Source organism: Mangifera indica, chromosome 2 (genome assembly GCF_011075055.1).
Source record: "Mangifera indica cultivar Alphonso chromosome 2, CATAS_Mindica_2.1, whole genome shotgun sequence".
In the NCBI taxonomy this organism is placed as follows: Eukaryota; Viridiplantae; Streptophyta; class Magnoliopsida; order Sapindales; family Anacardiaceae; genus Mangifera; species Mangifera indica.
In genome coordinates, this window is record NC_058138.1 from 5,188,644 (window position 1) to 5,214,541 (window position 25,898).

At 32.6% G+C, this 25,898-nt stretch overlaps 1 protein-coding gene across 1 annotated transcript; it reads right to left on the bottom strand.

Moving 5' to 3' along the window:
• Positions 1–1,482: 1,482 nt before the first annotated feature.
• LOC123196891 (uridine 5'-monophosphate synthase-like) lies at positions 1,483–4,527 on the bottom strand. Its single transcript, XM_044611042.1, has 6 exons — positions 3,640–4,527; positions 2,936–3,019; positions 2,721–2,803; positions 2,546–2,633; positions 2,204–2,458; positions 1,483–1,875 (listed from the first exon to the last, which is right to left on the bottom strand). Exons 1-6 carry the CDS (start codon positions 4,423–4,425, stop codon positions 1,747–1,749), a joined length of 1,425 nt encoding a protein of 474 aa, XP_044466977.1. The 5' UTR covers positions 4,426–4,527; the 3' UTR covers positions 1,483–1,746.
• Between the last annotated feature and the right edge of the window lie 21,371 nt (positions 4,528–25,898).

The following is a 25,898-nucleotide window of genomic DNA, read 5'->3' on the forward strand; positions in this document are numbered from 1 at the left end:
TATTTAGATAAACTTTTAACTCTATTTTCGAATTAAAAATATATTTCCTATAAAATAAAAAAATGAAATATATCATTAAACATCTAACATATAGTGTGACAAATTTATGAATTTTCATCACATTCATATGAATTATTAAGATATAATATAATATATTGGTTTATTAATAATGTACAAATTAGTATTGATTTATTTTATCTTCATTTTTACAAATTTTCTTTTTATTAATAATTATTGATGGTGATTACAATATTTTTGTCCAAACATAAGAAGAAAAGCTTAATCAAAATTCTACACCTCTCCTTCCATGTGGTGAGAATAGGTTACCTAAATCGTATACTTAGAACCATCATATTCTAATGTTAACATCAATCTCACAATCAGTTAGGTGTGGATTTGCATCAATCATAAATAAGAGTCAATTTAAATTCATTCAAGTTAAACAGTAGCATTAACAAGATGAAAAATTGTTAGAGAAAAGAAGAGTCACTGAAAAAAAATTCATCAAAAGAAGAAGATTTTTGATGCGACAACACTAACAAGCCCCAAACTTATGCCGAGCTAAAACTTCAATCCAGTTCAACTCACTCAAGTCCAATATGGATTTGAGTCTGAACTGATTCAACTCAAATCCACCTTTACATTCAACACATTTTTTTTTTCTTTTCATTTTCCCAATCTCTTAAATTCGAACATGCTAATGTTAACATCAATGACAAATTAAAGTACAAGTACATTCAAGCTAAGCCCAATAAGAGTAGACTTGAATTCAACTCAAACCTATTCGAACCATCTCAAATGGTAAACAATGACATCGACAAGAAGAAGATTCGACAAAGAAGAGAAGAGTCTTCGAATAAAAAAAAGTTGTCAAAGAAAGAAAATCGTTGAATAAGAAAATTTCCAATGCAACAATACGAACAAATTCACGAACTTGAGTTGAACTAAAACTTCAACTTGAGTTTAACTTATTCTAGCCTAAAATGGACTCGAACCCGAGCCAACTTGGTTTGAATTCACCCATTTGTTCAACATAAACATAAATTTCTTTGTTCTTTTATTTTTCTGACTCTCTTAAATCCTAACATACTATTTTATTGGTCACATAATGTATCGAACAAGTTTTCACCTTTGATCAAACCTTGACCATGATCCCTGGACCATAATCTAAAGGTGAAAACCGGCTGAAGAATGTCCAACCATATTTATAGCCAAGAACTTGCCCAACCATGAGAAGAGACTTTTTGTGCATATAACCAACCAACCGATAGGTGCACACCATGTCAGCATGTGAGAAATACACAACTTTCTTGCTTTCTTAACACAATAACATTAGGAATGATACTATATAAACTTATAATAAATATCTATTTGAATACTAATAATGATTTATCATCATGTGTGATTGAATGTTACTTTATCTTTAATTTAAAATCACAAAATTATATAATGACATATCATCATTATTACTCAAATTGAAACTTATTATAAATATACATAGTTTTATTAATAATGTTTCTCCTCAGTTAAGTAGTAAGACATAGAAGACTGAAGACCAAAACTGTCAAACTCAGACCTATGATTTTTACTATTAGTTGCTTTATCAACAGGGAAACCCTCACAAAACTGATAAAGTGAACTAAGAAGATATTGCACTCAAAAGCGCATGCAATGTGATAAAATGAACATGTTTTTTGTTCATTACCAAAACATACAGACATGTGATAGGGCTGGAGCAGAATGGTGTTAGGAGCACTTAGCCAAGTATGCATCCCATCCTTGAAGTCTGTATTCAGAAGCTGCCTCTGCAGGATCAGCTGCCTTTATAATTCCACGACCCACAATGATAATGTCGCTGCCCCTATCGTATATAACCTGGAAAATCATTTTTCTCACAAGTTAATGAAGTTGACAATGTCTACCCAGAAGATAACACCGCATGGCCATTGTACAATTCTGCAATTAGTTGGTCAGAGAAATTTATGCCCCGTTTGAACTACCATCAGAATTTGAAATTCTACTTTTATTTCTTGTGGCTACTTAAATTATTATGCCAAATTGTGGAAAATGTACATCTAAATGGAGAACGAAAATTGTCATCGATTGGCCATATAGTTATGATACGTGCCGATCCTTCTTGTTGCAGTGAAAAAATAAATGGTGTTCCCAATGCAGGAGAGCTAGTGAGGACAACAGTACTTACAGAATGTGGAGTATTGTACTGCTGGCCAAGACTATCACCTCCCTTTACCATTTGAACTCCAGGGGTTGCATGAATAAACGCTGGATTGATCAGTGCCCCTGACCATGATGCTGGGTTAACTGAGATGAAGCCGATGACAAAGTCAGAGTGCTCCTCAGCAATTTTCACAGCTGCAGCCGTATACTCTCCTGTTGCCAAGTTACCAGCCGAACTCATTTCAGCAAGCAGCAACAAGCCCCTACCACGAGGCAAACCCTAAACACATCAAGAGTGAGCAAAGCAATAGAACAGGATAAGTTGAGCCATACTAAAAGTTAGATATTAGTTACAGTTGATACAAACCTTCAATTTCAGTCCATCCACAATTCCAGGTCCAGAAATTATGTGAGCATTAATTATATCAGCCCATTCCAGTATACGGAATACACCTCTGAATACAACAGAACCAATAGGCCTCAGGCTATGGCAAAGATATACAAAGAAGAAATTAAGAAAAATAAAAGATGCCAAGTCTTACCCTTCATACTGCATTGTCACAGTATTACCAATGTCTGCAAACTTACGATCTTCAAAAATTAGGAAATTATGCTTTTCTGCTATCTTCAGGAGAATAATAAACATTTTTAGATGTAACTTGACAATAAATATAATTAACAAATACTTCAAAAAATGCGCTGAACTACAATGCAGATCTAGTTCGTTTATTTGGCCAAAAGAAGTTCAGGGACTTACTGCTCGGAGTTCGGCACCAAAATCAGGGGTGAAATCAGGCAATATATCAACATGGGTTTTCAATAAGCAGATCTCTGGTCCAACCTACATGAGAGTTCAAAAATAAATCAGAAAAAAAGATGCATATTTTCTTATAAACCAGATGATAAAGCAGTTTATTTTATATCTGTCGAATGGCAAACATGATTATAATTAATTGTCAATAAAGTCCTAAAACGATTACACAAATAAGTAAACACAGATCAAATATCATAAACCAAACTGCTTAATCTCAGGAACAAGGCAACAAAAAATGCTACTCTAAAGTCAAAAACCTGGCATTGACTGGATCAACCCACAAATAAATCAGGCAAAAACTTCAGACCTAACCCAATATTACCAACCAACCTCCCACCCCCATGTGCATTTCCCAGTCCTATCTTTAAAGCCATATCATGTTACTTCAAAACACAAGTTTTCATTAAGCAATCTTTCTTTTCCCAAACATATGCTTTACCAGATCCTGGTAACATTACTGGGAACACGATGGTTACAAGTGACAATATTTTTAGTTAAGAAACCAAACTTTCAAATTCAAATATAACACTTGAAGAAACAAAAAATCGGAACTTTGACTCTTAAACCCTAAAACCCAAATTTCAATTCCAAGCTAAAAACAATGACAGTCATAATTAGAACAAAAACAAAAACAGAAACACTAAGACCTTGTCAGCAATTTGTAGCAACTCAGAAGCAGTGGCAACATCTGCAGCCAAACACAAGTTACTCTCCTTCTTCACCATTACTTCAAACAGCTTCTTCCCAATTTCATTCTTCATCAATTTCAATCTCTCCTCATATCTCAAACCCCTAACCCTAACCCCAGCCCCAATATTGGGTACCCCCACCTTCTTATTTTCCTCCAAAAAATTCATCACCACAAGCTCCATCTCTTCATCCACCTTCCCCTTCCCCCTCAAAACCCTCACTATCTCACTCAATTTAATCATCGAATGCAATTCAATCCCATTCTCCTTCAAATTCTCCCTCCCACCCTGCTCTCTATCGATCAAAACAACGGCGTCTTTAACGACAAGTCCCGCAGCACGGAGAGGTGCCGCCGTCTCGAGCACGGAGGTGCCGCTGGTGACCAAATCTTCGATGATTAAGCAGGTCTCGGAGGGCTTGAAGGTGCCCTCGATGGCTTTGGATGTGCCGTAGTCTTTGATTTCTTTACGGCGCATGAGCATGGGGATGTCGTTGGAAATGGAGACGCAGGTTGCGATAGGAAGGGCGGTGTAGGGGACGCCGCAGACGGTGTCGTATCGGGTGGAGGAGGGGAGGGAGGAGATGATGCTGGAGGATATTTGGCGGAGGAGGGAGGGGTGGGAGACGATGAGACGGAGGTCGATGTAGACGGGGGAGGAGATGCCGGATTTTAGCTTGAAGTTTCCGAATTTGACTGCGGAGATTTCATGGAGTTGGAGGATGAGAGACTCCATAGCCGACATTGTTTTGAGTCTGGAGTGGGGGCAGACGGAGGAGCCGAGGAGGAAGGGGAGGTGAAGTGAATGCTGTACTCTGGAGACTACGGCGTTTATTAAATAAGGGTTGAATTTAAAACTTATAATATTTAGGGAGTTTCTTTATAACGAATACAATTTGAGGGTGTTTTGTAGCTTGGTTATAAATTTGATTAATAAACAATGGTGGGATTATTCTTAATTTTTAATTTAAAATTTCCAAATTATATTAACAGACTATACTAATAGCAAACAATGATTGGAGCAGGGTTAACATTTTTTATTAAACACAAACAAAAAAACAATAAAAAATAAAATAAAGGACAAGGGTTTATAAAATACTCAAAAATTTAAAATGGTTCGAAGTTTTTCATCTCAATCCTTCTATGTCCACTTCTCCAGACAATCGGTTTTAAGTTTTCACTTGAATTACTTCCAGATTATACTAGTAGACTCAAAATTTTGCCCTTTTATAGTAATGATATAAAATTTCACCCAAATATAATTTGAAAGAAGATTTACAAGTAGAATATGTGTTCAAAAGGTTAATTTTACTGATGTATTTAAATGTTTCTCTTAAAGATAAAAGTTTTTGATTTCTAGAGAGAGATTAAGAGCTTAAAGATTGAGATAATAATTCTTGAATGCTTTAGATATGTTCTTTAACCCTTTTAACTTTAATTCAACTTGTTTATATAGCCTTGAGACTTGAAAGATCCATTGGATTCATTTTACTAGTTGTTGATTTGTAAAAAAGATGTTTTAACCTTGAAAAACTTGAGAGGAAGAGCGTCCTCTTACACATCCCTGCTTTGGTGGCTTCAAAATAGTTATCCAATAGTCGAATTCTTGAAACGTGTCACTCAAGAGATGAGTGTCCCTTCTTCTAGGATAGACGTCCTATCTTGCTCCTTAAAATTTTAGAAAGCATCAATCATGGGAGTACAGGCAAGGGATGGGCATAGGGTTGGTCGTCTCAATGTGCTAACTTTGTTGATCGTCTCAATTATGCTTTTTAATTCATTGGAGAGGGAATGGGCATTCCATGATTGTCATCTAGTATGGAATGGATGCCTCTTTGCTTTAGATTCATTTAGAAAACATTCCCAAGAGCTTCAGAATCTTGATGACGGGCATAAGACTGATAAAAGGATTGGTGTCCCATTTGGGATGGGCATCCTTGACCTGAAAAATTATTTAACTGCATTTCGTCCATCTTTCGACCATTAGAACTTTATGTCATGAACTTTGTTAACTCAATAATTATTAATTATCAACATTAAATTTAGTTTTAATATAATCAAAACACCTAGGGATTCAACAATCTCTCCTTTTTTGATTGATAACAAAACTTATGTTTAAGCAAAAAAAATAAAATAAAATTTAGAGAGTTTATAAAACTTTAAACAACAATTTAAAACTCCCTTTCATTCTAACAATACAAATCAATTTGCTTTTAACTCATTTTATTTTAATTTATTTAACTTTTCTAAAAACTAGACTCATTTAACTCTTTTCAAATTCAATAAGATGTATAAATCATTTTTATTTAAAAATGACCAATCTTGGTTCATATAAGTCATTTTTATTAAAAAAAGGACTGATCTCTTCCCCTTTTTGTCATAAATAAAAAAAAATTGGTAGAGTTTCCTTTATTTTTCGGATATCCCAAAATAACAAACAAAAGAAAAATACTCTCAATATCAATTAACATTAACCAACTTCTCAATATCATCATCAACAACAACCAACCAATCATCAATAGACATCATTAACAAAAAATCCATAATATGAATTATAACATAGCATCATAAAAAAAAATGTTCAATAAGCATGCATGATAAAGTAAACATAGCAAATGAAACATGAGTCAAAATATGCGTAAATACATGTTTCTCAAAAAACTGCAAAATGATGATGCAATAAATGAAAAATATGAATGGAAAATCAGGGCTTGCTTTTGAATGTGGGGGCATATTGTTGGAACCAGGGTGATAGTCACGAATATGCTACTAAAGGAAAGATTTCATGGCATGGAGACGCTGATCATAACATTGCATATCATGACACAACCCACATAGAGATTCATTTATGAAGCTCATGAATCCAATCACATGGTCCTGAAAAGAAGATGACTTAGTATCTAAAATAGACTCATGGCGAGGACAAATCCGCCTATGGCTAGAAGTAGGTTGAGAAGGACTTGAATGATCAGAGTGGGCTTCCTCATCTTAAGGAGCAGTTAGTCGAGGATTCTATTGAACATGTTGTGCAGACTAGTTGAGCTGAGGCTGAGTCTGAATAAATTGCCACCTACCTTGAGGAAGACGACAGATCATTTACATCTGTGTGAGGTATTATATCCATTGTAATCCTTTTCAGTAAAGTTCTTAAGGTATAACATGTCCCTTTCTTCTAATCTGAACCTTAAATCCTCAGTAATCATAGTGACAATAATACCAAACTCAATAACCCCATCCACAACATCTTTAATCGAACTGATTTTAGCAATTGTATCTACCTTACGACCATGTAGGACCACATCCAAAAGAACAAGATCCTTTAATGTTACTTGACCATTTGATTGATCACGTGCACTTAAAGTATAAGTTATTATGCGATGAATGATTCGCATGATTAGATTATGTAAGGTGCTTAATTTAATAGTTTTTCTGTATATCTCAACATTATCTAATGTTTCCTAAACTGTTTGAGCATCAAAATTGGTGGGAACATTTAATAAACCCTCATTGTCACACACAAGCCACCGAGCTAAGTCTTCTAGTTTCAATTCAAAATAACTCCTTTTTAACCGAAATTTCAAAACATAGTTAATCAGTTCACCTTGGGATCCTTTGGCTAATTTTAAACTACTATAAAATTCAAACAACCATGATTCAACATAATAGATGTCAAGTTCAAATAATTTTGCCCAATTAATATCATAGATAAAATTGAATCGATCATCTTACATACTAAGTGCTTGTAAAACTTGTTTGTTTAGTGCTTTACCTGAAATAACATTGCATGTAGTGAACTTTTTGATGGCAATCCTATGCGCTTGGGTTTGGATTTGAATTTCACAAATCTCAGTACAATGACTTTCTTGGGGTTAAGTTTTCAGTGTCATAGGTAATGAACGAGTTCAAAACCACTTTAAAATTAGATGACCTTAATAACACCATGGCAAAGGATGACGGTGGATGGTCAAAATATATGAGCCAAAATGTAATGGAGAGTAGGAGGATGCTATGTATGATGGTGTTCATGTAAGATGTCACTGGAAATGGTGAGTTTAGTGACGAATGATGCATGACTCGATAGAGGATAGCAACTTTTGTCATGAAAGATAAATGGAAATGCTTGTATGGACGACGGTGAAACAACAGGAGATGGGTTTGTGTGACGATGATGGTCGAAAAAAAGAGTTTCAGACAATGACAAATTGAGGGGAAATGAGTCCTTAGGTGAGGTGGCTGGAAAAAATATAGGATTTTTGTTTTATAAAACTCGAGTGACAACTGTCTTAATAAGTGAGATGGTTCTTCTCTTTTTGTGTTTTTGAAAACACGATACATGAGACATTTGTCATAAAAAGATTAAGGTGGGTGTCTTTTCCTTTTTTTTTTTTTAATAAAATGGCTTATAGGATGACCGTCACAAGAACACTAGGATGAGCGTTCTTTTCCCTTTTTTTGTAGAAAAATAAAAAAACTTATGGGATGACCATTACACAAGTTTGGATAAGTGTACTCAATGCATACCTGTTTCCATCACCATTCTTAGGTTTTGAGCCTTCATCAAGCCTCCATGCTACTCTTGAAACCAAGAAGGATGAAAATCTAGCAACTCATAAGTCAAAAGAAGCATTGCTTGCTTATTTTTAGCCCAATCTCACTTTTGAGCATAGCCTCATAGCATGCACCCAAAGTCCAAATGAATAGCTTGCACTCATTAGCCCAAAAAGTAACAAATGAAGTCTATTTTTGAGCCCAAACCATCCAGGGAACTTTAAGAAGTCCATTTGGCCCAAACTTGTATATTTAGTTACTCCAGAACTAGATGAAAACTTGGTTGCAAAGATATGAGACATATTTCTTAGATTTAGAAAAAAAGATAATCACTTTTGTTTCCTAGTAAATTATTAAGGTATGGGTTTAGTTTATGATGGATGGCTTAGCATACATTAGTTGATTTTTAATTAATTTTGTTGACAAAATTGTATCATTATCGTCTATGCTTCCTATATAAAGGGGTGGGCCTTCATTTGTATTTTGTTGGTTAACATTTTGAATGAAACTTGAGATAAAGTATTGAAACTTTTATCCCTCATTTCCTTTATCCAATCATCTTGGTGGAAAACCCCAAGGTTGGTGGAATCATTCCTTTATGCCTTGGTTTCATTTTTACATCCTTAAAATCCAAAGTTGAATGCATTTGTGTATGTTTGAAGTGTATGCACCAGAGAGTTACAGAGAAATTACCAAATTTGCCATTGACTTTTATCTTCATTTTGATTGCCTTATTTTATTTCGTTCTTATGCTACCACAGATCAAATGATAGCTCATTGTGTTGTGAATGCATTGATATAAGTTTGGTTTGAATTAGAATTCATCTTGACTGTCAAATTGAATAAATGAAAAAATTGCCCCTTTCAAATAAACTATGAAAACAAATTTTTGCATTTTGGATGTTGTTGCATGTTTTGGATGAGAATACACCATTTGGTATAAGAGCTTTGATTGTTTGTGTAAGCTACTTGTGATGTTCTTCATTTTAGAATTACTATTCACTTCCAAAAGTTACTATTTATCTATGGGTACTACTTATAAAATACAAAAGTAGCTTAGAAACTAAACTATTTTTCCAGCGTAAACACATACTAAATCCTACCTTAACAAAAATTTACGCAAAAATGTCCCATAAAGGACTTTCATCTTCATTCTCTTTACTCCTTTACCCTTAAGAAGTTAGCCATATGGAGTTAAAAAGGGAGATTAAAGAGCTTAAAGACCAACTAACTCAAGTCATACAATACTTTAGGGGCATGGTTATAACACAAAACCAAACATCCTTTCCACTGCAGCCAACACTACAAAACCTCCCAAGAAGACACATTAGACCCCATCCTCCTCTTAGGCACAACAGACAAGAATTAATTTTTCCTAGTGAAACAAGAAAGGGTACCAAAGAGAAATAAGGATGATAATAGAGTATTAAAAATTGAAATTTTGAAATTTGAAGGAAACATGAGTCTAGATGATTTTATTGATTAGTTTCATGTCATCAAAAAAGTTTTCAAATACAAAGGCTACTCGGATGAAAAGAAAAGCAAACTAGCCATCTTAAAATTCAAAGATTATGCCTCTTTGTGGTGGGAAAATTTGAAAAAACAAAGAGAAAGAGACGACAAAGGGAGAGTTAGGTCATGAGAGAAGCTCAAGAAGATTATGAAGAGGATATTTCTTCCCAAATACCATAAATAAGACCTATACACCAAGTTACACACTTTCAAGCAAGATAGTGATAATATTGATAACACATTAGGGAATTTAAAAAGTTAATGATGAGAAGTGACTTGCTAAAGATTAAAGAACAAACTATTGCAAGATTTCTTGGTGGATTAAAATAAGATATAACTAATAAGGTTTAGGTACATCCTTATTGCACCTTTGAAGATGTATGTAAGTGGGCTATTAAGGTTGAAAAGCAAAAGAAGGCCATAAAACCCACTGTTGCTAAGTCATTCTCTAAAAAGACATTTTTTAACAAAAACACATCTTTTACCAAGAGAACTACCTTTCATAAAGGTTCCTTATCCTACACAAAGGTTATGGATTCTTCTTCCAAAGAGAAACGCAAGAAAAAAATGGTAGAGCCAACCAAAGACAAGCCTAAAATGGTGAAAACCAACTTGTCTAACAAAAAGTGCTTTAAATGTCAAGACTATAGACACTTCCAAACTGAATGCCCTAATAGATGAGCTTTGACCTTGATAGAGATACAAGCCATTGAGGAGTCATTTTAAGAAGAAGAATAAAGTGAAGTTTCTATCCATGAAAGTGATAAGACCACTAAGGAAAAAGAAGAAATTCTTCAAAGAGTTGATGAAGGAGAATTGCTAGTTATTATAAGAGCCTTGCACGCTAAGCCTCTTTCTCATGAAGAGCAAAAACTCCATATTTTTTAATTAAGGTGCACCATTAGTGGCAAAATGTGTTCTTTAATCATAGATAGTGGTAGTTATGCCAATGTAGCCTTATCCACTTTATTAGACAAGCTTGGGCTACCTATCATACCACATCATTAACCATATAAACTATAATGGTTTAGTGATGGAACAAGTCTACAAGTTACAAGGCAAGTGCTTATTTCTTTCTTTATTGGCAAGTATTATAATGATGAGATGTTATGTGATGTGATTTCTATGACTACTTGCCACTTGTTATTAGGAAAACCTCGACAATTTGATAGGGAAATAAAGCACGATGGCAAGAAAAACACCTACTCTTTTTGGTTTAACAACAAGATCATCACCTTGACCCTTTTTAGCCCTCAACAATTCTATAAGGCTATCAAGGGAAAGGAAATCAAGAAGGAAAGTTTGTTTATAAGTGGAACATAAGTAGAAAGAGCTTTTAATTGTCATCAACTAGTTTATGCATTACTAATGCTTAAAGGGAAGATCAACCAAGAGGTGAAGGAACTAAGCCTATTAGTGTAACCCCTAATAGCCAAATTTGAAAAAGTGTTCTCTAATGAGCTTCCACCTAGCCTCCCTCTTTTAAAGGACACTGAACATCAAATTGACTTGATTCTAAGAGTACCATTGCCTAACAAGTTGGCCTATAGGTACAACCCCATGGAGACTAAAGAGCTACAGAGGCAAGTAGATGAATTAGTTGAGAAAGGCTATATAAGGCCTAGCATGAGTCCATGTTTGGTTCCAACCCTACTTGTTCCTAAGAAAGATGGCTCTTATAGAATGTGTGTAAATAGTAGAGCTATAAATAATATCACTATCAAGTATAGGTATTTCATTCCTAGACTTGATGACCTGCTTGATCAATTGCATAATACTTGTGTGTTTTTAAAAATTGATCTAAAAAGTGGCTACCATCAAATAAGGATAAATGAAGATGATGAATGGAAAACAACCTTTAAGACCAAAGAAGGTTTGTATGAATGTGATGTATACATGGCTTCATTGTCATTTTTGAGTTCCAAGCCATCTTCAAGTCTCTATGCAGCCTTTGAAGCTAAGAAGAATGAAGTTCTAGTAAATTCTAAGCCAAAGGAAGCATTGCACCTTCAATTTTGGCCTAACTTCACTTTTGGGCATAATCTTATTAGTTGGACTCAAGAATCCCTTAAGTAGTTTGCTCTTTTGGCCTAAAATAAGCTTAACAAGGTGTCTTTCCAAGCCTAATCTGCCCAAGACTCTTTTAAAGCCCATTTTAACTTGTATATTTAGTTGGCTTAGAACTAGATAAAAACTTAGTTGCAAAGCTAGGAGACATGGTTTTTAGATTTAGGGAAAAAACAACTCATTTTTTGTCTTTAGCAATTAAGAGGTATGACTTAATTTAATTCAATGGATTTTTATATTAAAAAACTAATAGATTTTGTATTGAAAAATCCATTTTACTGTCACTTCTTCCCTATCATGCTTTTTTAAGAGTTTAGATATTGAATATATATATAAATTGAAGTTAAAGCATGTTAGTTTTTTTTCTCCATTTTCCTTTATCCAATTCCTTCTTGGTGGAAGAGTTGGTGGTGGAAGACCCCAAGGTTGGTGGAATTTCTTTTATGCCTTGGTTAATGTTTTTGTTCTCCTTAAAATCCAAATTTGAATGCATGTGTATGTATTGAAGTTGCATGACATAGAGTTGTGAGATAACTACAATTTTGCCACTGATTTTGTTACTCGTTTTGACTGTTTTATCTGATGAGTTTTGAATACTACCTTAGCTTGATAAAAAGTTCTTTGAGTTCTCTTTGCATTGATATAATTTTGGTGTAATTTAGAGATCATTTGGGCTATAAAATTTGAAGAATAAAAAAACCGTCCAACCATATGAACAGTGATTCTAGGATTTGTGTTGTGTGTTGTTACATTAGTTTAATGACAATGCACCAGAATGGTTGGTTATGCCCTTTGGCCTCTCCAATGCTCTAAGCACATTCATGAGGCTTATGAATAAGGTATTAAAACCTTTCATTGGCAAGTTTGTTATTGTTTATTTTGATGATATACTAGTACATAGTAAAACTTATGATGATCATGTGATGCACTTGAGAAATGTTTTTGATGTTTTAAGAAAAAATAAGTTGTATGCAAAAAGAGAGAAGTTTGAGTTTTTTGTAGTTTAAATTGTGTTTTTTGGCTATGTGGTATCCAAAGATGATGCTCAAATGGATCAATCCAAAGTTGAAGCTATCAAGTCTTGGCCCTAACCCAAGACCATTACTGAAGCAAGAAACTGTAACATCCCTCCCCAGAAGTACTACTTACCGAAGGAGAAATGTTATAAATTAATATTCGGAACGTCTATTTTTTTCTTTTAAAATACTTTAAAATGAACACATTACTAAAGTGTTTATAAATTATTCTAAGAAAACTGAAAATCTGGAAGTGAACAAAAGATGTATATACTCATATGAAAACTCATCTGAAAGCATAAAAAAATAGGGAGTAATTATATACAACTGTACAATCATCTAAAAAAGTCAAAAGTCAATAAGAACATGCAACTGTATACATGTAATATAAACCAAAGATAACATACTCTAACCAGATCTATCTTTGCTGACCTGACCCTGCCTCGCAGCTACCTCAATCATCAATACCTACAATCATGAAAGAAAAGGAAGTGAGAGATAAGAACACTCAGTAAGGAAAAAGAATTAAGCAAACTATCTCCTTTTCCGTTCTAACTTACTCTCGGGACTTAATCTCACATCATAACCTCTATAATGAATCAAAGAGATAATCTAGTTCATTATTTATTATTTGGGGTTATACTTTATCCCATCTGATATCTATTTGATACTTTCTGGAAGCTAACTATAAGGATTTGACACTTTTCTAAGCTTGAACTCTCTCTCTTTCTTTCATTACACCATTTCTGAATCTAAATTGAGCTCTACTACGAGCATGCTCTATTACGAGCATGCTCTACTACGAGTAGGCCCTACTAGGGGTTTATGTCCTACTACAGACGTGTCCTATTACGGGCGTACCCTACTATGGGCAGTGTAGTGTAAAGTGCCCCCTTATAGTTCATAACATGCATGCGTGCCTTATATTTTGCTAATCTTGCTTCCATCTAACTCTATTAATAACTCACCGGACTATACTCTTAGGATGACCTCTGAATCTTGAGCCCCAAATTCTTTTTCTTGCTTTTCTTTTTCTCTCTTTTATTTCCTTTTCTTTCCTTTCCTTTCCTTTCTTTCTTTCTTTCCTAAAAACTGTGAAATACTTTTCATTTGGTAGGGTAGCCTTCTCTTTCATGCCATTTCATAGTTCAAATGATTTCTAATTCATACAAGCTATATATCATTGGAAAGAGGATTCAAAGAGCTTTCCAACAAGCTATAATAGCACTCATGATTCATCAGATAAGGCATCCAAAACATAAGATGAAGTCAGTGGCAAAAACTTGTCTTCACTGTTTATTTGGTAAAGTAGTCCTTTTGGTTCATACAATATTTAATAGCCCAAATGATCTCAAATTTATACAAGCTATATATCATTAGAAAGAGGATTCAAATAGATTTCCAACAAGCTATAATAGCACTCATGATTTATCAGATAAGGTAGCCAAAACGTGAGATGAAGTTAGTGGCAAAAAACTGTCTTCACTGTTTATTTGGTAAAGCAGTCCATTTGGTTTGTATAATATTTAATAGTTCAAATGATCTCTAATTCCTACAAGCTATATATCATTGGAAAGAGTATTCAAAGAGCTTTCCAACAAGCTATAATAACAGCCATGATTCATCAGATAAGGTAGCCAAAACATGGGATGAAATCAGTGGCAAAACTATAAATATTATCCAACTCTCTGCCATCAACAAAATCACACACATAGACACCCCAAATGGCAAAACAACATTTCTCAACTTCAAAATCATCATTTATAACATAGATCCAAAAAACCAAAAGCCTAAAACATGCAACATATCAAAGATGATATCCCTTACCTTGTTTCAAGCCAATCTTTGCAAGTTGGCTCACTCCTCCTTGTTTTGTTTCCTTTATCTCCAAAATCACCTTAAATTAACACCAAAACATACTAACATATTCATATAATATGCATCCAATATATATAAACATAGGAAAAGGGAAAAAGAAAGAGATATTTTGGTTACCAAGCTCTAAAAGTGTTTCCTCTTCTTTTCTTTCCTTACTCTTCTTTCAAACTCTTCAAATCATCCACCTTCTAAAAAATGAAGAAAACAAGCATGAAAAGGCTGTTTTTTTTCTGGAAAGGAGGAGAAGATGATAGAAAAAGTAAAATTGCCTTTTTGTTTTTGACTTTTCTCTTTTCATATGATCTTTATCTCTTTTTTTTTTTTATGTATTTCTTTATATATATATATATATATATATATATATATATATATTCTCGAAACAGGGTTAAAAGACGTAAATACCTTGAAACGTATCTGAAGGTATTACAAAAACTTTCATGGGTTAACATCCTTCTATAGAAGATTTGTGTCTAATTTCAATACCATCATAGCCCCCATTACTAAAAGCATGAAGAAAGGTAGCTTTGAATGGTCCACAACTACAACCAAAACATTTGAAGAGATCAAGAAGAGGTTATGTAAAGCTCTTATACTTGCTCTACTTGATTTTGACAAGATGTTTGAAATAGAGTATGATACAAGTGGAGTTGGCATTGGGGTAGTCCTCACTTAAGCCAAAAGACCAATTGCTTACTTTAGTGAGATGCTTAATGAATCAAAAAGGAGGTTCTCTACCTATGGCAAAGAATTCTATGCTATTGTTAGGGCCATTGACCATTGAAGTGATTACATAAGGCTTAAGCAACTTATGCTCTATTTTAATTATTAAACCTTAAAGTTCCTTAGTAGCTAACACAAGATTAGTTCAAGGCATGCCAAATGGGTGGGATTTCTTTAGTCCTTTTTTTTTTTTCATCCAACAAGTAGAAGTCTTCTAATGTAGTTGTTGATGCACTTTTCAAAAGGCATTATTTGTTATCTATTCTTAATGCAAGAGTTCTTGGTTTTTAGCTCATGAAGGAATGTTATCAAACTGATAAAGAGCTTAGGGAGATTATGCAAAGGTGTTCCAAGGGAGTGTATAAAGATTATTCAATCCAAGATGACTTTCTCTTTAAAAGATCTAAGTTTTGCATTCCAAAGGGATCCTTTAGGGAGCTCTTGATTAAAGAGACTCATAAAAGAGGATTGGTAGGTCATTTTAGGATTAACAAGACCTTGGATATGCTTAAGGAGCATTTTTACTGGCCTAAGATGCTGGGGGATGTCTAAGTCATTATTACAAGGTATGACACATGTCAAAGGTCCAAGTTATACTTCAAACTAGGTCCTTACATGCTTTTACTTGTTCTAAAACAACTATAGAAGGATTTAAGCGTGAATTATGTCGTTGCTCTACCTAGATCTTAAAAGAGAAAGGATTCCATCATGGTGATGGTATATAGGTTCTTAAAGATGGTACATTTCATTACATGCACCAAGATTAAAGATGCAAACAAGAAGACTGATTTATTCTTCAAGAAATCATAAGACTCTCATGGAATCCTAAAAACTATAGTTTTTGATAAAGATACCAAGTTCTTGAGCCATTTTTGGAGAATTTTATGGAATAAATTAAAAACCAAGCTCATGTTTAACCCTTCTCATCACCTCTAAACTGATAACTAAATTGAAGTAAGTATAGAACTTTAAGGACTATCTTAAGAGCTTTGGTTAGTAAGCACTTAAAGGATTTGGACTTGAAACTTTCTTAACCTGAATTCTCCTACAATAAAACTTTAAGCATAATAACCAACCACTCTTTATGTGAGGTAGTGTATGACATTAATACCTTAACTCATTTGGATCTAACTTCATTACCTTTTGATGTTCAAGTTCGCAAAAAAGCAAGGGAGAAAATAGTTGCCATGAAGAAGCTCCATGAAGCTATCAAGCTACAAATTATAAGGGCTAATAAAACTCACAAGAAGAAGATCAATAAGCATAAAAAGCTCTCACTCTTTTAATAAGGTGATTTAGTTTGGGTGCACTTAAGGAAAGAGAGGTTTCCTACCAAGAGGAAGAGTAAGCTTGCTCATAGGGCTAAAAGTCCATTTGAAGTGCTTGAGAAGGTGAATGATAATGCTTACAAGGTGAATCTTTCAAATGAAATAAGAGAAGTTTTAGCCACCTTTAATATGGAAGACTTTCACCATATTTGGAGGATAACCATCTTAAGGATTTGAGGGCAAATCCATCTCGAGTTTTGAGCCTTCCTCAAGCCTTCATACTATCCTTGAAACCAAGAAAGATGAAAATCCAGCAACTTACAAGCCAAAAGAAGCATTGCTTCCTTATTTTTGGCCCAATCTTACTTTTCAACATAGCTTTATAGTATGCACCTAAGGTCCAAGTGAATAGCTTGCACTCATTAGCCCAAAGAAGCAACAAATGAAGTCCATTTTTGAGCCTCAACCATCCAAAGAGCTTTAAGAAGTCTATTTGGCCCAAACTTGTATATTTAGTTACCATAAAACTAGATGGAAACTCGATTGCAAAGATAGGAGACATGTTTCCTAGATTTAAGGAAAAAGATAACCACTTTTGTTTCCTAGTAAATTAATGAGGTATGGGTTTAGTTTATGATGGATGGCTTAGTATACATTAGTTAATTTTTAATTAATTTTGTTAACAAAATTGTATAATTGTCATCCATGCTTCTTATATAAAGGGGTAGGTCTTCATTTGTATTTTGTTGGTCGGCATTTTGAATGAAACTTGAGATAAAACATTGTCTCTTATTTCCTTTATCCAATCATCTTGGTAGAAGATTGGTGGTGGAAGACCTTAAGGTTGGTGGAATCATTCCTTTATGCTTTGGCTTTATTTTTACATCCTTAGAATCCAAAGTTGAATGCATTTGTGTATGTTTGAAGTGTATGCACCAGAGAGTTGTAAAGAAATTATCAAATTTGCCACTCACTTTTATCTTCATTTTGATTGCTTTATCTTGTTCCATTCTTGTGTTGTCATAGATCAAAAGATAGCTCATTATGTTGTGAATGTATTGATATAAGTTTGGTTTGGATTGAAATTTCCCTTGACTGTCAAATTGAATGAATAGAAAAACTACCCCTTTCAAATGAACAGTGAAAATATATTTTTGTATTTTGGATGTTGTTGCATGTTTTGGATGAAAATGCACTAGTCCAGTACCTGAAATCCATTTTTTTATAGAAAACTTTTATGCAATGCGTGTGCAATTTGAATTTGAGCATGTATTCGAATCATCAGAACTTGGACATTGACGAAAATGCATAATGTAGCATATGTATCATAAACGCATATTGCAACCCAAGCACTCACAACCATATAAAAGTATGCCGACGCATTCAAAATCATCAAAATGATATGTGACATGCAGCTAAATGTTATAAATATGCAATGTCACACAAATCCACATCAATATGCATAAATATGTATTTAATCAATCTATGAGCATATATACACATACATAAGTCCAAAAGCATGTCAATAATCATCAAAACCATCGAAATACATTATAGTGAACATGTTAAGCATATACAAGTATTAACCAAGTATAAAATCATAGAATCACAAATATTTATTCTTAAGCATGATAAAAAATCATCATATTAAACAACTATATACAAAAGCATTATCATATTAAATAAACATGATAAAAACAAGTAAGTCTATTATCACAAATGCCATTTCAGTCATGTTTGAAGACATATCAAAGTTTATACATTTACTTGACTTGCATAAATCATGTCAAATTCTCTTCGAATATAGCAAAATCTTTCCTTATTAAGAGGTTAAGTTAAAATATCAATAAGTTGATGGTTAGTATCAAAAAATTTAATTTGAAAATCACCCTTGCTAACATGATCACGTAAGAAATTATGTCTAATGTCTATATCTTTGTTCTAGAGTGCAAGATAAGCATTTTTGAAAGTTAAATGACACTTGTATTCTTATAAATTATAGGGATGTTTTTCATTTTGCAACCAAAGTCTAAAAGTTGTTGTCTCATCCATAAAAGTTGTGCATAACAACTACTCACAAAAATGTATTCGGTTTCAGTAATAGATGTTGCCATTGAATTTTTGTTTATTTGAAAACCATAAGACAAACATATGTCCTAAAAAGTAATAAGTGCCACTTGTGCTTTTTCTATCTATTTGACAACCTTCAAAATTTGCATCAAAAAATACTCGTAATTCAAATGAGGATCCCTTAGGAAACCATAAATCAATATTTGTGGTTCCCTTGAGGTATCCCAAGATTCGTTTCATAATATTTAGATGTGATTCTTTAGGATTCGCTTGAAAACATGCACACATGCATGCACTAAACATGATATTTGGCCTAGATGTAGTTAAATATAATAATGCACCTATCATGCTTCTATATGCTTTGGTTTTGACACTTTTACCTCCCTCATCCTATCTAATTTGAGTAAGGTGCTTATGGGAGTGGGTTGCTCCTTGGCTTCTTGCATGTTAAACCTTTTGAAAAGGCCTTTGACATACTTTGTTGGGTTGAGCAAAATTCTTTCTTTTGTTTGTTTGATTTGTAGTCCAAGGAAGTAGTTAAGCTTCCCTATCAAACTTATTTCAAATTCACCCTGCATTATCTTAGAACAATCTCTACAAAGAGACTCATTAATAGCATCGAAGATAATGTCATCAAAATAAATTTGAACAAGTAAGATGTCTTACATTTGGCTTTTCCACTTTTCCTTTCAAAAACCATTTTTAATTAAGAAAAGACTAAATCTTTCGTACCAAGCTCTAAGAGCTTGTTTTAAATCATATAAAACACGTTTTAGTTTAAAAACGTGATCTAAAAATTCATAATTTTCGAAATTGGGAGATTGTTCAACATAAATCTCTTTTTGAATGAAACCATTTAAGACTATACTTTTAACATCCATTTGAAAAATTTTGAAATTAAAATAACATGCATATGCAAGTAACATCCTAATTACTTTTAATCTAGCTACGGGTGTATAGGTTTCATTGAAATCGATACCTTTCTCTTAAGAGTACCCTTGGACTACTAGTCTTGCCTTGTTTTGAAGAACCATTATGGACTCATCCACCTTGTTTTTGTATACCTATTTTGTGCCAATGGTGGGATGATCCATGAGCCTTGGAATTAGTTTGTATACTTGGTTCCTCTCAAATTGGTTCAACACCTCTTGCTTGGCCAATATCCAACTCACATCTTGCAATGCCTTATCAACTCTCTTTGGCTCTATTTGTGACAAGAATTCCATAAATTCACATGTCTTTTGTAGAAAAGCCCTTGTCCTTACACCTTGGGAGAGGTCTCCAATGATTTTTCCTTCATTGACCCCATCCTTCACCTTTAGAAAAACGAATTCCCTTTGAATTTCTTGAGATTGCATGAGATTGTCTTCATATGGCACTACCTCAAGTTGGTTTTCTTCTTCTTTAGGCTTAGAAGCTTCTTTGATATGCAAATCTTCCATAAGTTTTTCCACCTCATCTTTATTGTTCCTATTAACACATTTAGAAGAAGATTCATAAAAAATAACATGTATAGATTCTTCAACAACAAGTGTCCTTTGGTTGAAGATTTTATACGCTTTGGAGGTTAATGAATAACTTGGAAAAATTGCCTCATCCGATTTGACATCAAATTTTCGTAGGTTATCATTTCCATTATTTAACATAAAAGACTTGCAACTAAATGGATGAAAATATGTAATATTAGGTTTCTTCCCTTTGAATAACTCATGTGGAGTTTTCTTAAGGATTGACCTAATCATGACCTTATTGATGATGTAACATCCAGTATTGATGACTTCACCCCAAAACGATTCTGGCAAATCATGCCTACACAATATGATCCTAGCTATTTTTACTAATGTTCTATTTCTTTGTTCAATAACTCTATTTTGTTGAGGAGTCTTAGGTGTCAAAAAGTTGTGCTTAATGCCATATTTATCACAATATGCTTCAAAATCTAAATTTTCAAATTTTTTTTCATGATTACATCTAATGTAAGTGATTGCATAACCTAATTGCTTTTGCAATTTCTTAATGAATGAGCAAATGTTTTGAAACATCATTTTTGTGCACAAAAAGCAAAACCCATGTAAATTTTGAAAAGTTATCAACTATCACAAAATAATAATGTTTTTTACCAAGAATTATAGTCTTAAAGGGTCTACACAAGTCTATATATATTAGTTGTAAAGGCCTAGAAGTTGAAATACAATTTTTGCTTTTCAAACAAGTTCTTGTTTGCTTTTCTAAAGCTTTTGAAAACTAATTTTAATTAACCCTTGACAAAATTCCTTTTTGAAAGTTTTTCCATCACATTAATGCTTGTATGAGCTAACCTTCTATGTTATAACCACTTGTTTTCTTCCTTAGTTGACATGAGGCATTAATCTCTAGATGAAATGTCATGCAAATAGATAATGTATATATTTGAATGCGAATGACCTATGAATGCAATGGTATTAGTGCAAGGGTCAATAATTTCCAATATAAGGAATAAAAGCAAACATTGAAACCATTGTCACACAATTGACTTATGCTAAGTAAATTATGTTTAAGACCACCAACAAGAAAAACATCATTAATTGATAAGGAATAATTAGTTATGGTTCTGATACCAATTACCTTCCTTTTGGAGTTGTCACCAAAGTTGATATTTCCACCATTTTGAACTGTCAAGGAGGTGAAAAGGCTTTTATTTTTGGTCATATGCCTTGAATATTCACTATCCAAGTCCTATTTGCTTGACTTTTTGCTCTTAGCTTCAAGGCACATTTGCACAAAAACAAAATTTAAGTTTTTTTTGATACCCAAATGGTTTTAGGTCCAATTGGATTAGCTTTGAAAGTCCCTTTAGGAACCTAAACCTTCTTGATTTTGAAGGGTTTGTCATTCCTAATTGGATATCTCCTAATGGTATGACCAACAAAAGCACAAGACTTGCATTTCATGTGCAATGCATGAGGTTTCTTTAATAGCCTATTATTTTCAATGAAGAGGTTAGCCTCATTATAACCTAGACCTTTTTTATTTATCACAAATCTTTGTGATGCTAACATTTCATCTAATATTTTTGTGCCAATTTTAAATTAATCCAATATTTCATTTGAACTTTCAAGTTTTTTCTTTAATTCAATATTTTCATTTTTCATGTTATCCAATGCTTTAATCAAGGATTCTTTTTCATGCAAAGTTGGTTCTAGTTCCTTTTTAGTTTTATCATGCTCATTTTTGCTACTTTTTAACTCATCTTTCATGCATACAAAGTTTTTCTTCAAGGATTTATTTCTTGAGCTAACGCATTTATATTCCACTAGTAATGAATCAAATACTTCATGTAATTCATCAAATGAGTAAGAGTTAGAATCATCTATCTCTTCCTCCGAGTCGTTCTTGGCCATGAAACAAGGATTATCCCTTTCTTCATCTTGCTCATTTTCATCACTTGAACCATCACTTCCACTCCAAGTGGTGATAAGAACTTTTCTTTTAAATTTTTTTTCCTTTTTCTCTTTTCTCTTCATCTTGAGGAGAAGATATTCTTGTATAATATGTCCCGATTTCTTGCATTCATAACAAATGATCTCCTTCTCCTGTACCTCTTTTCCTCTTGATTGATTGAAACTCTTTCCTTTATTCTTTTTGGACTTGGAGAGAAATTTGCTAAATTTGTAAGCTAGAAGGCTCATATCCTCATCATCCATTGAAGATTCTCTATCTTCCTTATTTTTCTTAATTACCTTCAAGGTAATGTCCCTTTTTGGTTTAATTTCCTCTTCTTTTGGTTTTATCTTTATTTCATAAGTTAAGAGACTTTTTATAAGCTCATCCATTTGCATCTTAGCAAGGTCTTTGGATTCCTCAATTGCCATTAGTTTCATAGTCCATTATTCTGGTAATGATCTTAACACTTTTTTTTACTAATTCTGCTATTTCGAATTTCTTTCCAAGGCCATTCAAGTCATTTATGAAGTTTGGAAATCTTTTGTACATGCCTGTTATGCTTTCCCCCATCTTCATCTCAAATAGGTCATACTTACAGAAGAAAAGCTCAATTTTCAACTCTTTGACTTGGCTTATGCCTCTATGTGTTATTTGGAGGATGGTCCAAACTTTTTTCACTGTTTTACAAGTTGAACTCTATTAAATTTAGTTGAGTCTAATGCACAAAATAATATATTTATGGCATTGGCATTCAAACTTAACATTTTCTGACCATTATCATTAAATACCATTTCATTTTTAGGCTCATTTGTTGTGGGATTCCTAGGTATAAAGTTTCCATGTTCAATAATTTTTCACAACTTATAGTATATTAATCTAATATGTAATCTCATTCTAATCTTCCATTGGGTGTAATTTACTCCACAAAACAAGGGTGGTCTAGTAATGTATTGTCCTTCACTAAAAACCAATGTAGAAGTGTTTGTCATTATCAAAAGATCTTAAAACTCTAAAATTCATTAGATAATATAAACCTAGAGTCTAAGCTTTGATACAAATTGGAAAACCCCTAATGGCAAATTAATCCTAGAGGGAGGTGGATAGGAAATTAAACAAAAAATTTACCAAACTTGATTTTAACTCAAGATGCCACAAATAAAAACCAAATAAATAATCAAAACATAAAGTAAAGGATAAGAGTTTAGAAAATGCTCAGGAATTTAGAGTGGTTTGGAGTTTTTCATCCCAAGCCTCCTATGTCCACTTCTTCAAGCAATTGACTTGAAGTTTCCATTCGAATCATTTTTAATTACACTAGTTGACTTAGGATTTTGCCTTTTTATAGTAGTGATACAGGATTTTGCCTAAGTGTAATCAGAAAGAAGTTTTACAAGTAGAATATACTTCTAATAGGCTAATTTTACTAATATTTGGGACAAGCATCCCACATATAAGAAGGGTCATCCCTGACTTGAAAAATTATATAACTGTATTCTACCTATCTTTCGATCATTGGAACTTTATGCCATGAACTTTGTTAGCTCAATAATTATTAATTATCAACATTAAACTTAATTTTGACATAATCAAAACACTTAGGGATGCAACAATAACAACCAAAGCCTCACCTTGAAAATATGTCTCCCGAATCCTTTGTTTAGTTGAGGTGGAAAGATAATGCTATATCTTGGTCATACAATTAAATTGTAGTATAGTGATTAGAGAGATTTCCAAAGGGCTGAATTCAATGTAAATGAGCTATGCTATATGTACACATTTTTAATATACAAATAAGTATACACATAGATGTGTTATCATATAATTAAGTGTTACTTTATCATTAATTCAAAATCACTCAATCATATAATGATATATTTATATGTATACCAATTTGTGTACAAAAAACATGTACATATAGTTTTGTTGAATGTAAATAATTTGCCATATCATGACCACTCTAAGTTTAAAAACTTTTTAAAACAAACAAATTTGAAAATTTTTTTCAACTCATTTGTTAACGTCACTCTTATCTTCATCATTATGTCTTGATAACATCTTATCATCACTTGCTACCTTCATCTCCAAATCTTGGTGTGCTGCTACAAATCTTCATTTCCAAATAATATTTCATGTTCTCTTTTATGTCTAGAAACAACATTGCACACTAAAAAAATAATAAATTGATTAATTTTTATAATATTTAAAATTTTATATTTTATTATAAAAAAGGAGAAAAAAATTGAAAAATACACATTATAAAACCCTAAAAAAATATATTAATCACCCCCCAAATGGAAAATATAAATAATCAGTAGAATGAAATATATATATATATATATATATATATATATATATATATATATATATATATATATATATATATATATATATATTTATTTATATAAAGCTCTATTATGCATATCACATATACCAAATAATACATGTATATTAAAAAAATAAAAAAATAACCTAGAACATGCTTAATTCTAGAGATGACAATTTCGATCTAAATTTAGGGATTCTAACCCTCCTTAACTCTAACAAGGAAGAGATTTTCTAATAAAAATGGAGATAGGGACGAAGATAAGGACAAAAAAAATCCTTGTAATTGGAGATGGGCCGAGGATAGGGATATATATGTCCTCTCCTCGCTCCATCCCTGTCTTTTTATATTAATATATTTAGTTAAAATATTAACATATATTTATAATTTTAGATTATTTATATTTTTCAAATTTATCTAAGTCTTTGTTGTTCATATTAAAGTAATTAATATATGATACTTGTAATATTTGAAAAAGTGGATTGATTTTAATTTTATTTAATTTTGTTATTTAATATATTTATGTTGTGTTTAGGGAGCAGAAGATTTTTTCTCACGAGTATGGAGAGGGAATTTTTCCCCTTTGGGATAGAGAGGGGATGGGGAGAGGATTATTCTTCGCAAGGAGGGGATGATGAATCCTTGTCATCTCGGTAACAAGATAGACTAGGGATGGAGATTGAGATCTCCTCCCTGCCACTCCCCATTGTCATTCCTACTTAATTTGCATGATAAAAAAAAATACTAAAACCCCATATATATTTGAATATATCAAAAACTTCATCATACCCATTATGCATCTTACATATATATTAAAATCCCCCACCTTCCTATGATTTCACCATATGTGACTCTCATGGTGACTAAATTACCCAAAAACTCTATTATCAATTTCATTAATAGTCGATTTTAAGCATATTCTAACACTAAACCATAGACCAATTTCATAAAAATTATAAATGATTTAGGTTATTTCATACAAAAACTCAACTGAAGAAACCATTATTTGAAACCTAAGAAATATATATAGAAATGGCGAAATGCCAAATTTATAAACAATAAAACATAATAAGAAACAATATACTAACATTTTTCTCCATTGTAATCACGAAAAAATCTCACTTGAATTTGGTAAGTATAATTTGTTTTCAATATACAAGTTTACCATACATGTTTTTGATTGTAGAAAATGAATTTAAAACTTGTTCATACTTAGGCAATTTTCGTCAAAATGTAATATGTTGGTCATATTCGTATAATCTCCATGAAGTTAGCTAGTTTTGTATAAACCTTTTTAATTTTCATAATTGTAATTAATTTTTTTAATTAGGGGTACCTTCCATTTATAACACTAGATATCACACAATAATTTATTTTTCTCTGTATGAATTAG

Coding starts and splice junctions, on each gene's coding strand:
- LOC123196891 (XM_044611042.1), bottom strand. CDS start 4,425: ATGTCGGCTATGGAGTCTCTCATCCTCCAACTCCATGAAATCTCCGCA. Junction 2,804..2,935: donor TTGGTGCCGAACTCCGAGCA/GTAAGTCCCTGA, acceptor ATTCTCCTGAAG/ATAGCAGAAAAGCATAATTT. Junction 1,876..2,203: donor AGTACAATACTCCACATTCT/GTAAGTACTGTT, acceptor ATGATTTTCCAG/GTTATATACGATAGGGGCAG.